We start from the raw sequence: 13,004 nt of genomic DNA, 5'->3' as shown, positions 1-13,004 counted from the left end.
AAAACCCAAAAGTCTTATTTTAAAAAAATCCAATAAAATGGCTTTGTAATTTAATTCTGAACATGACTGTTGTTACTATTAAATGGTGTAAACATGGGCTGAGTGCAATAAACCTCACTTCCATTTAACATTAATAATATTAATGATCAGTACTTAATCACATGCTATGTTCCAGGACTGTAAAAGAAACACTACCAAAGAGATTTTGCGTGTCTGGTGCCGACATAATTTAAACCTGGCATAAAATCGTCTTCTGTCTGAAGGAATTTATTCAAGCTGCAGGGTGGAGAGGAAAACGCAGAATAGAAAATTTCTCTCCCAGAGGGTCTGTGTGCACCATCTCTCCTTGCCCCCAGAAGGCAACCCCTCCCCAAAACTTTCTCACTTAAGACACTCTGGGGAAGGGCTAGAGCTCCTGTCTCTCCGCTTGACCTAACCCAGCCGGGATGAGCTGCTTGGTACTCCGGTCACATTTACTCTCGCTGTAGACCGGCTCCAGAACTGTTACGATCAAAATGCTGGATCAGCAGCTCGCATACAGACACGCACACACAGACTTCTTATGGCACGCACAACATCAGATTAGCCCATATTTTCCCATGTAAGGGCTCCAGCCTTCCCCCTCTTCTTCTAACACTCCTTCCCCGCCGGCTTTTTCCTCCTTTTCTTTCCTCTCATCTCCTTTTCTGCCCTTTCTTCTCCGGCTCCACCGCCCCACACACACCGCGGGCAGCCGCAGGGCTACCCATCGCCCCCGGACCGACCGGCCGCGTCAGGGCTCAGGGAACCGGCACCCATCGCTCCCGCCCACGGGAACCGAGACCCACTGCTCCAGCCCCGGGAGGGCTCGGGGAACCAGGACCCATCCACTGCTCCGACCCCTTGGAACCGGGACCCCCGCCCCGGGAGGGCTCGGGGAGCCGCTCCCCTCCCCCCGTCCGCCGCCTCCCGGCCCCCCGGCCCCGACCGCGGCCCCGCAACTGCGCCGTCCGCGGCGAGTCCCGCCCGGGGAGGCGGCGGCGGGGGAAGGGGGAGGAGAGGCGGCGAAGTGCATTGCCTCCCGAGGAATCAAACGGGGGGAGAGAGGAACGTGCGGAGGAAGGAAGGGAAGGACGAGCCGGGCTGGGGAGGGTCCCTGTCCCGGTCCCGCCCGCCTCGGAGGGCCCGCGTCGCCTCCGCGCCGGGACCGCGAGAAGAATCGCTTGGGGCGTCCGCCACCCGCCGGCTCTGCGCCCATGTGCTCCCTGCAGTCACCGCGGGCACATCCCGCGCCCGGCGTATCCGTAAGTAGCCCTTCGCTTCCCCGGCACTCTGCTCACACCCATCCCGGCACTACCGAGCCCCTCCTGCTCCCCCCGGGCCCCGGCCCTCCCGCACTCCGTGCGCAGCTGTATCCCTTGACCCTCCTGGACCCCCTGCACTCCCTTCCTCTCTGGGACCCCTACCCTCCGGCACTCCCTGTACGCTGCATCCCCTGCACGACTCCGGATCCCCCAGCCCTCAGAACCTACTTCCCCTCCCAGACCCTTACCCACCTTGCACGGCCACATACCCTGCCTCGGACCTTCTTCCCTTCCCGGATCCCCTTCCCCGCCTCGACACCCTGCCCGTTCGCGTCCCTTGTCCGTTCCACCGGACCCTCCAGACTCCCTTCCCCTCGCGGATCCCCAGCCTTCTTATCTCCTTGCCTTCCCGCATCCTTTCCCTCCCGAATCTCTCTACAACCACGGACCGCTCTTCTTTACCGGTCTCCTTGTCCTCCCGGCTCTCCGTCCTCCTGGACCTCCGGATCCCCTGCCCTCCCGGCCTCTGCTTTTCCAGTTCTTCCCCGCCCGCATCTCCCTTTCTCTCTCGCACTCCCTACCCCTCTCAGCCTGCTCCTCCCGGACCCCCTGTCCTCCCAACCGCTGCCCCTCTCAGACCCCCTGCACCCCAGCCTGCCCCTCCCCGGTCCCCCTCCCAGTCTCCCGGCCCCGCGGGCGCGGCGCCCTCTCGCCCCGCAGCCTTCCCCTCTCATCACCCCGGCGAGTTTTGGTTCCTGGCCGCCGCCTTCCCTCCGGGGTGTCCGGATCTCTCTGCCGCCCCCTCCTACCCCCGGAGGGCGGGGAGCGGGGTTTCGGGGCCGGAGGGCGAGTTTGCCTACCCGGCTGTGGGCTGGCAGTCTTCGGGGAGGCAAAGCTGCTGCCCCGCCGGAGTCGGCGGATTTGCAGGGTCTTGCCCCTGGGAACCTCCATGTTGTTCTCTATTTCCAGCCGTACGTCCTCCCCCGAATCTGGTAATGATCTTCCACAAGTGCTGTGACCCACTTTGCCTTAGACGTTTGGTGCCAAGCCAAGACACAGGCAAGATCCTTCTCCAGAAGATGCCTCTGGAGGGATGCGGGCACCCTATGCCCCTCTCCCAAGTTTTTGTCCCCAGGGGTTTGGTGTTTTGCAGGTTGAAAAGCATTTCTTGGATAGGCTACAAGTGGATAGGTATATACTTCTTGAGAAGCAGCATGGGCCTTTTTTAACATTGTGGAAGACACTTATTTTTCTTAGTTTTTTAAAAGTAAACAAACTTTTGTGTAGTGCACATGCTTAATTTCACTTACAGACTCTTTCTCAACATTCCTCCTTGTACTGAAGTAGTATTAGTTTTACTGCCTGTACATAAATTGAATTCACTGATTAGTGTCTAATCATGCCTAGGAAAAAAAAAAGCCCCTGTAAATAGCTATCAGAATTAATTTGGCAGCAACTGTGAGAAATGATAATAAATTTACAAATGCAATTGGAGTAATGATCCAGCATGGATTTAACAAGAAATATACCCCCCAACCTCTGGAAAACAGCAGGCAGGTTTCTGTGACACTCAAAAGCACTTAGTTGTGCTTGTACTGAGCTTAGAGGCTGGGAGTTGTCTGAGAAGGATGCAGAGGGGTTAAGGCTCCTGGATTTGAACAGGGAAGAGGCAAAGACAGAAAGGAGCTGGGCTGAGTGCGAGCAAGGGTATTAAGAGAGACCCCTGTGTTTTAATAATGTGCTGCTTTCGGTCAATTGGGGGTGAATCTGAAAGATATGGCAATGTCTTCACCAACCAGGAGCTCACCTGGAGCTGGGATTGCTGGTGATTCTGGACATCAAGTGATAAAGGGCTCCTTGTACAAAGGGATGCCAACAACTTAAGGGAGTGCTGGAAAAAATGACACCTTGTAACATTTCTCTTTGGGGTGTGTTCATGAGGCTGACTTCTACCACAGGGGTCTGATCTTAAGAAGCCTAAGGCACTGCAAGCACTTTTACATTGAAACTATGGGGCCATTTATAACGTGAAGTGAATTCCCCAGGTGTAGCAGGAGGAAGACCTGACTAGATAAGGATAAATGAGACCTTGCCTTTTTTTCTCTATCAGTACGGGAAAGATCAAAATGTACGGTGGAGAAAAGTGCATAGACAAGTACACGGAGAACCCCTGAAGGTGGCTGCAGAGTGTTCCTGGATGTGCACAGCAGCCTGTGCTGGCCAGGCTGCCTCCCATCGCCCTCCTGCCATCCCCAGCAGCCGGTATCACTGACAGCGGTTCTAGCGGCTGCTTGCAAGGATGGGACAGAAAAGTGACATGTCCTCACGAAAACTGTGGTAGAAAGGAAAAACGCTCTGGCAGATAAACATTTTTTTCTAATATCACTATTACTGAACTTATCTTCTTCTCCTTTTTTTATGTGTTTTTATTTAATTAGGGACCTTTGTCTTCATGATGGGAGGAAACATTCCGCCGGCTGTTAGGATTCGAGCTTCTCCCAGTGTGAGGATTTGTCAAGGCTGAGAGACTCCGGATTATCCATAAACCTCCTCCAAAATACACAGCTGCTTTTCTATCTCCTCATCGCGAGGGGTCTTGGAGCAGATACAAAAATGGCCTCCAGCCTCACGTGTGCTGGCGTGGTCTGGGCCTTCCTCTCCTTCCTCTGTGCTGCTGCCTCCTGCGTGGGCTTCTTCATGCCCTACTGGCTTTTGGGGTCTCAACTGGAGAAGTCGGTTTCCTTCGGCACTTTCCGGAGGTGTTCCTACCCAGTGCGGGATGAGAGTCGCCAGATGACCGTGATGGTGGAGCAGTGTGGCCGCTATGCCTCCTTCCAGGCAATCCCAAGTGCTGAGTGGAGGATCTGCACGGTGGTGACGGGCCTGGGCTGTGGGCTGCTCCTCTTGGTGGCCCTGACGGCACTCATGGGCTGCTGTGTGTCTGAGCTCATCTCCAGGACTGTGGGCAGGGTGGCAGGAGGCATCCAGTTCCTGGGGGGTAAGTGCTTGTGTGGGGAGGGGATGGGGGAATCTTCAGGCTATAGGTTTACATGTGTGGAGACTCTCCTGGTACTTTGAGAAGTGGAGGGGGTATGTCAAACTTTCTGCTAGCGAGGGAGATCACTTGGCTTTCTTGATGATTGAGCTGGTTTTCTGGATGTCTTAATGTGGCCCAAAGATGCAGAGCCACCTGTGATCACTCTTGCATTTAGTCCCTGATTGATTGCTGTGCAACCTTTGGGAGCTGCATTCAAAGCTGACATCTGTGGGCCAGCATCTTTGCACCAGTTTTGTGGGCTGTAGTTTCCAGTGGAGCTCAGCTGGGATGGAAATACCTGGAGAAGCATGGGGGCTGCAGAACCCCATGGACCACTGTGGTTTTGCAGAGGAGAGGCTGTGTTATGTGGGAACAACGTCTCTTCTTTCTCCTTCCTACTCCCATCACCAGCACAGTTCCCTCCACCTCTGCTCTCTGCAGCTGTGTGGATCTGGCAACAAGTCCATGGCCCAAGTTTGAAGTGAGGGTTGTTTATCCCTGGTGGAGGTGGCCCACAACCTCCCAGGGGAAGCCCCGCTGCGCTGTCTGACCCATGCTGTCCGCTGATGGTGCCGTGGGTTTGTTGAGTCTATGGGCTAGACAGCATGTGGGCTAATTACCTCCCATCCTTTTTTTAGCTTGTAATTGTATGGAGTATTTGTAACTGTGGAGTATTTGAAGGGTGTGAGACAATAAACAGGATCCTCAAGCGTGTTTTTTATAGGGCAGTTTTCCCAGTAAATCATCACTCTCTTGTCATCGGTGACATGTGGCTCAGTGGCACTCACTTTCGCCTGGTGCAAGCGCTCCACTGCCTGCACATGCTTGGCCCTGTAAGGGGTCATATTTCCTGGGCTTTGGGTGCTGGGGCAGCACAGACACCAGTGTCTGAGGTTCCCTGCAGTGTGTGGTCCCAGCCAGGCACCCCGGCTCATGCCGCAGAGGAGCAGGCTGCAGTGGGACCCCCACCTCTCCCCCCTTCAAACAGAAACTTGCCTCACAAGGACAGTCCGGATACATCCCAAGTCTGCAGCCCTAAGGAAGCACAAAACAAAAACTCAAATGCTGTCCAGCTTGAGGTGGACAGCTGAGGCAAGGAAAGGGCCCTGTGCCAAGCCCCCAGCCAGGCGATGCTGGTGTAGCTCTCTCCTGGTCAAGGGGAGCCCTGGCTCCAGCTTTTTGAATAGTTTCTGCACTTCACAGCAAACCAACCCTGTTGTTTCACCCTTCCCTCGGCTTTGTGACCCACAGGCATTCATTCCTGTGTTTAATCTGGCTGACAATTTGAAAGTGCAGCAGCTGCTGGAGAGTTAACTCTGTTGGGAGCTGCTGCTTCTTGAAGGCTGCTCCATTACACAGTTCCTGCCCGGCAGCCAGGAGTTGAAGGGGATTTTTGGTTCGGTGACACTCTGCAAGCCTGCTCGGTCTGGTTATTTTCACTTAGACCCATCACAGGCTTGTGCTTTAACCAGCCCGCTCTTCCCAACTGCTGGCTCTGCTCATCTGGTTTTAATTCGCATTTGGCCCCTTTCTTGTGGCTGTGCTCCCCTGCCTGCCTTTGGAGCTGGGCTGCCTATGCCTGTGTCTGCTTACAGCCAACCCAGCAAACACAGCTGCTCCAGCAGTGGCAAGCTGGCTGGGGGACGCAGGAGGAACCCCACTTCCCCGTGACACTGGTGTGGGCTCGAGGTGTGCACCCTTCTCCGAGGCAGGATGGTGGCTCCTGTGCGAGGGGGCGAGAGGTCCCTTGAGACCACCCCTGGAGCTTGTCCCAGCTGACCAGGCAGCATCCCATCCCATCTGAAAGGATGAGAGCAGGTAGTGCTTGTCCTCGGTAGGTGACAATTCAAAGAAATGTGAACTTGTGATATGAAACGAAAATTGCCAACAACTTTGCTTACAGTTCAGAAATTAGTTACACAGCATGTCTAATTTTCCCCTCTACTGGCTTTTATGGTCATCTCTCATTTCACTCAGTGCTACTGAAAGTGTGTAAGAAATGAACAAAGTGAAAACCCACCGTTTCTTAACCTGCTTAAAACCCAACCATAGGGACATGAGGGAGAGACAAGGTGGTGAAAGCCAATAGTTTGAATGAACTGAAGGGACGTATTAGGGTAAAGATCAGATCCTTATGTCCTTAATCAGATCCTTCACAGCTATAAATCAATACAGTTTAATTGTTTAAATGACATGGCTACAGTTATTCAGATGTCTAACTTACGCACTATAATTATTAGGTTGTTTTATGTCAAGATAGCCACAAGCTGTTCACTTTATTTACTAACTGGGAATGCCAGCTCTTTGTTCCCTGTATTACAGTTGTAGGTTTTGTTATATGCCACAATGCATGATTTGAATATGACTCAGTGGTCGTTCAGTGATTGCCATTTTAATTGGCCTCCACTTGGAGATCTAACCAAATAAAACCCTCACAAGTCAGTGGTTATTTATTTATTTATTTATTTATTTATTATTATTATTGGGTAAAGAACTCCTTCCTATCTTTACATGAAGAAGGAGCCCATTGAGTGATGCTATTAATTAATTCTCCATGTTAAGGTAAGGAGCTGGCTAGGTCATTTCACTGTCTTTTTGTCTGAGCCATGTGCACTAACACCCTTCTGTGGCACCTACTCCAGTTGTGGAGAATTAGTTGTTGGAATAAACCGTATTTCTCTTGAAGTTAGAAACAAGCATAAAGACATGGTCAGTGTAGCTAGTTTATGGCTTTAGTGGTGTTCCATTGGTCTAGGATGCAAGTAATTTGGTCAACACGATTTAAAAACATGGACTTGATGAGGAACTGAGCCAATTGACAATGGATTATTATGGGAGGCTCAAGAGTGGGTGAGACGTACCTTGAAGCTGTGGTGAGCCAAAGCACTAAGGCTGCTAAAACTGACTTACTGAAACACTGGAAGTGTTTTTACTGCTGTGAAGAGGTGGTAGAGAGATTTGCTTACTAGAGGTGGTAAGCAAACAGCCTGATCCTCTTCTTCTAGCAGTGCAAAGGAGGAGTAACTCCAAGTAGGTCAGTGGAATAACACCTGTATAAAAGTAGCACAGCTTGCACTACCTGAACGGTGCCAAGGTTTTACAGCTGGGATTTCCCCAAGTTGTATGTGGCAACTCAGGAGTGAATTATTCATGAGTGCTTATACCATAAATCATCTCTTCTCATAAAAATTGAATGGCAGAACCTGCAAAAAACTGCAGATCCACGCAGTGTCAGGAGGGCTCTTTACATATGGGTTGATCTTATGTACTTAGTCTATATTTGCTGTTTCAGATAATTCTGGCTACAGAGCACACATGCATTTTAAGATGACTCTGAGGTGATACATATTGAGTTTCTGTTACTAGTGGGAAGATTGCAACATAGACTTTTCCTCCCATTTACAGTTATGGGAACTGCTACCTTTCCCATGCATGATCATGTGGCGGCTCTGTAGCCTTTTTAGCAATGGCTTACATGAAAAACAATGCTATTTTTAGCCTTTTCTAAGGCAATTTGGTAGTGGATGACAAGAAGTAGCCAACAGCCCAAGGCCAGCCATTTCTGCAGTGTCTGTCAGTGGTCTGCAGTCCATGGCCAGCAAACGGCTGCTGCAGTGTCTCAGAACATGCTTCATGGATATTTCTGTCGGATGGCTTGGAAGAACTGACAACTGAGGTGAAAGTTATGCTGTCTGTAACCTCTTGAGGGCACAGTTATGTAGATGGATACAGCCTTCACTGATAACAGTAAGGGTAGTGTTTCCAGCTGGTTTTCTTTGAATGTTTGGAAGACTGAAGGATATATAATGTAGCTAGAACAGATTGCCAGGATTTATCTTTGACCGTAACGATTGAGGGCATGACAGCAGGAAGTGAAGTTTAACAAACCTATGGTGAATTTGGGTCTGTAATTATTGATCTTCTATCCATTGTGCCATGGCAAGTCAATTCCACTTAAATGGGGAGACTAGAAATTTGCAGATAGGCAGCTCAGATATGACATACTAATTTAGTGAATAGTTTCATTCTGTGAATGCAGAACAATGATTTTAAGAACATAGCAATAATTTTGAGAACATAATGAACTTAAAGGTTAGCCAGTTTTACGAGAGGCAGCAGATCAAAAGACACAAGTATTGCAAGGATGGTCAATTTAAAGCGTGTTATGCTGGCAAGGTGAAGCTTTTCATTAAAATGGGCAGTGTACAGCAATTATAGATGAAATCTGTACTAACTCAGAGCTCTCTTTGGCTGGGTAGGACTGCTAAGCCAAGCTCAGAGGGGTATGAGTCCAAGAGAACACAGCATGAAGCAGCCTGCTGACTTAGACATCTCTCTGAATCTTGATGCTTTGGTCCTGATTCCAAGTGCTTTGTGAGAAGTCAACCCTCTCCATGGTTATGGGGTAGCCATGTGGTTTGTGCTGCCTTCTTTAGTTCTGATCATGCATTGATTGTACTCAATGAATTCACAATATTGCTGCTCCCTTTAGTAAAGGAGCAAAATTTTCAGCAATGCCTTCTCTTTCTCTTATTTCTCTGTCTTGTTTTCCTTCTGTCTCTTGGGAATGCTAAAACTCCTGAAATTATGGTCCTTGAATGGCTGGTTAGAAAATCTGGAGAGCTCTTGAACTGGGGGGAGGTGTGTGTGTGTGATGAAGGGAGCATTTGATTATTTGATAAAAAAATCTCAGATCCTAACAACTTCTGATTTTGTCTCAGAAAAAAACAAAGCAAAGCAAAACAAAAAATTGTCCTTCTGGAAAAAAGGTCTCAGCACCACACAAAATTGCCACAGAATCCTTTGCCATGTGTCCTGTGCCAATAGTGGTCATAATATTTTCCGTCACCTGTAGACTGGTCAGGACAAGTGTTTGCTGGGTGTGCAGGTCAGAAGTATGAGGAGTGTTCCATCAGGATGAGGAGAACATTGAGTGTAGGGTGATGGCTCTGTGTTGCCTGTAAGGAAATCTTAGAGAAGCCTTTGAGATTTTGGGTTGGAGATCCATAAGGGAGACAGGTGCAAAGGAGATCTGCAAGTTGCTAGCATGTTAATGGCTGATGCTGACTTTTCAGGTAAGACGATCAGTGCCTAACTTGGAGGTGACGGAGAAGGAAAAAGCACTAAAGTCATAGCACTGTGGGACCATGCAGAGCTGTCCTTCAAAGCAAATGCTTGGGGAAACAGCTAAAGAAGTAAGAGGAGCTCTTGGAAGAGCTGTAGTCACTGAACCTAAAGGACAGTCATGGTTCAGGACACATGGCTGGCAGTCAAAGGCAACCCATGGGTCAAGGAGTATGAAGGCAGTCACAGTTCTGAGATTGGCTGAGAAGAAGTCATTAGGGGCTTTGGTGAGGATAGTTCCAGTTGACTACCGGTACTTGAAAGGTTTGTGTGGAGCTGGAGGAAAAGAACTGCAGATAGTGACCAATAAATGTTATTTTATCTGACAGCTGAAGTGAGACACTCTGCTTTCTGCCTGGAAGACTAAGGTCAGGATCATTTTCTGCCTATAGAGAGAAAATGTAGCTGAGAAGAGCTACAGGGGACAGGGAAGATCTGAGATGCTCCAGAGACTTCCATGGAGGAGATATTTACCCCAGACTGTCTGGCAGCTCTCCTGAGCCTATGTTGTCTGTTTCCGCCATCTATACATATTCTTCCCTCCTCCTCCTGAAATTTACACCTGAAAAAACCCAGGCAGAAAAACATGTAAAAATAACTTTTTAGTTCTCTCATACTCTTTGGCTAAAATATTTTTCAGAAGTGTAACTTTTGGGGAGAGGCTAGGGAGGGGCATCTGCTTCTGTCCAACACCAAGCTCTCTTCTTCACCGGCAACTTAGCTGCTCAGGGATGTTTTGCTACGTCTTCCACTCTGTTTCCTCTTACCAGATGTAAAGCTTCAGTGACTTTGCTGTGCTTATGTGGATACGTGACAGGTCAATCCTCAAACAGAGACAAGCTGTGTGCTAGGTATTAATCCAGTGTATACACGCAGATATAAGGGGCATGAGTGGAACAGATGCCTCACCATGAGGTATCAGAGGAACAGCAAAGAGGGAACACGGCAGTGTTAAATGTTGCTAGCGAGTGATTACATGCCATGTCGCAGAATAGCTCGTAGAATAAGCAATAACAAGGTCAGCAGAGAGCACTGACTATTTAGTCTGAAGTTTGCTGTAGCATGGGTCATAGGACAGCCTCCACATCATTTTGGTTTAAACAAGAGTATATCTCTGAGAAAAACAAAACAAAACAACGCAAAAAACAAACTGGCTTTCAATCTGAATTTAATTACTTCCAGCAAAGCAGGGTCTTCATAAGTTATTCCAGTGGTGAATTACTCTGACTGCTTTTCTTCCAGATCATTAATGCAAATATTAAAAAGTGTAGCACCAAGAATATATCACTGCAAAATTACCTTTTCTTGAGGATTTTTTAAAGATCCAACAGTTAGCTCACTTTTAGTCCATTTCAGCTGTGCTGTGTTGTGGTTTCTTTACTAGAACAACCTGTATAGAAGCAGCTTCATAGCTGCTATGCTTCACACCAGTTATATCTCTCCACTTTTCTATAGGCATCCACCAAAATATTAAGTGTGGCATATAGTTTTGCATCTTCATCCCTTTTTGGCCTGACTTTGACATGCTGAACTAGATCTTATGACTGCTAGTGAAGTCCACTATCTGCTTCCCAGCATTATGAGGTGACTTCTCTTACTGTGGTACAGCACAAAGTGCTTGGATTTGAGTTTGGAGCCTGGATGAGTAAGACAGGGAAGCGTTATTTTTTGTGAAGTCATTTAAAACAAGGGAATTTAGACACTGATGTTATCTTAACAGATTTTGTAGCATACGTTTTATTGAAGATTAGCCATCTCTCTCTCTGCTATATTCAGATAGGAGTTAAAATATAGGACAAACTCAGGACTGAAGCCAAACCAGTGCAATATTTGTCCTCTGTTGCTCTCAGTTTATAAATGACATTATATAGATTCTTACTCTCTTAATCAAATGTAACTTGTATTGCTTGAATCTTACCTCTATGCATGGACCACTAAGTCAGACTGGAATGGAATCAAAGTTTGCAGGTACTTACCTGAAATATGTAAAAAAAGGTGCAGACTTAGATTTTCTATATTCTTAATATAGGATCCCATTTCCCATGGTTGCCTTCATCTTGCTCACAGAAGTTCCAACTCCAGCCCTGCTAAAGGCAGCTGCCCTGAGAGATATCATAGAATCATAGAGCAGTTTGGGTGTGAAGGGACCTTCAAAGGTCATCTAGTCCACTCCCCCTGCTGTGAGCAGGGACATCTTCAACTAGATCAGGTTGCTCAGAGCCCTGTCCAGCCTGGCCTTGAATGTCTCCAGGGATGGGGCATCTACCACTGCCTGGGCCAGTATTTTGCCACCTCATTGTAAAAAATTTCTATAACAGCACAGCTGTTTGTGCGATTGTTCCCTAAGGAGTCCCGCTGAAGGAGACCTGAGTTAGCAAAGATTTACTATTTAAGCTAACACCAACCATTTTAACAAAGCAGGTCAGCGAGGAAGAATCATTAATAAATGTTACTGGTTGTGCCATGCAGAATCAGTAGCTCTGAGGAGACCACCCTTGCCAGCAAGGTCACGAGCGATGCAGAGCAAGCAGAGAGTTGTAACACTGTTGGAACAGTGGAGATGCAACTTGGAGAAGACAAATGATGCTGAGAGGAGCCTTCATACCTAGCTGTCTTTGTTTTTTTCTTTTTGTCTTGATTCTTTTGGTGTTTCAAAATCTTACTGAAAATCTGGAGCCCTTATGGGATGCAAATTTTTGTGTATCCTTTGAAGTCAGTGACACTTAGTACAAATGACATCAATATTTCTGCCCTAGAGGTAAGATTATTTGATTGTGACATCAGCCTAAAATGGGTGTGGTTCTGAGGCTGAGTTTCTTCTTGAAGAGCTACCCCAGTGAATTAGCATGTTTGTACTGAATTGTGCTTTGAAACACACATTCAGTTGTTTGTTGTGTGTGTTGTTTTGTTTTTCCAATTATATTTACTTATAGTTTTTGACTAAATACAGCGAGAAAAAATCCATGCAGAGTTTCTGCCTGGAGCAAATTCTGCAAGTTAGATTTTAGGTGCTTTGAAAACACTTTTAAGATGGAAATGCTGATGTATTATAAAAAATATGCTAAAATATGGGAAGAATCTTTTTACTTCTCTTTGTTTTCCTATCAATGTTGAATATGAAAGTGATGTTTTGAATATTGCTGCTGCTGTGTGGGGTTTAAGCAGAATTTTGCATTAACAGAATTTTTGATCTAAGGAAGTCCTGGAGCGCTGTTTTATTTAGCTGTAGCATGAAGTTCAGACTTCTTGCTTTTTTTCACCCTCTTTTCTTAGAAAGGAACAATGATGATCAGCACTTTTGTAGTGCTTTTCATTTCTAAAGGCTTTGCTTGCATAACCTAATGAAACTTCAGAAAACATGAGGCAGGGGAGCAAATAATCTATTTTGTTGGTGTAGAGTCAAAGTAAATGCAGAGTTACATCACTTAAGATCCTCTGCATTTGTATTGTTTAGAGCAGAATCTGTGTTGGAGTTAGCAATTTTGTTTCTGCATTGAAAGATCTGACTTGTTTTGCTTCCTGAGCTCCATGAGATACTTGAATATTGCTGGGAACTTCAT

The 13,004-nt window shown here is 47.5% G+C and overlaps 1 protein-coding gene across 1 annotated transcript in view; it reads left to right on the top strand.

The window, feature by feature from the left end:
• The first annotated feature begins 972 nt into the window (after positions 1 to 972).
• LHFPL6 (LHFPL tetraspan subfamily member 6) overlaps positions 973 to 13,004 on the top strand; it is a 149,477-nt gene continuing 137,445 nt past the window's right edge. The window contains exons 1-2 of the mRNA XM_005501858.4: positions 973 to 1,283; positions 3,722 to 4,281. Of these exons, the coding sequence (XP_005501915.1) occupies positions 3,897 to 4,281 (385 nt within the window). The 5' untranslated portion in view covers positions 973 to 1,283; positions 3,722 to 3,896. The remainder of the gene's footprint in view (positions 1,284 to 3,721; positions 4,282 to 13,004) is intronic.

This window comes from Columba livia, chromosome 1 (assembly GCF_036013475.1).
Source record: "Columba livia isolate bColLiv1 breed racing homer chromosome 1, bColLiv1.pat.W.v2, whole genome shotgun sequence".
In the NCBI taxonomy this organism is placed as follows: Eukaryota; Metazoa; Chordata; class Aves; order Columbiformes; family Columbidae; genus Columba; species Columba livia.
Note: the sequence above shows the minus strand (reverse complement) of the source record. Positions and strands in the feature narration are given on the sequence as shown.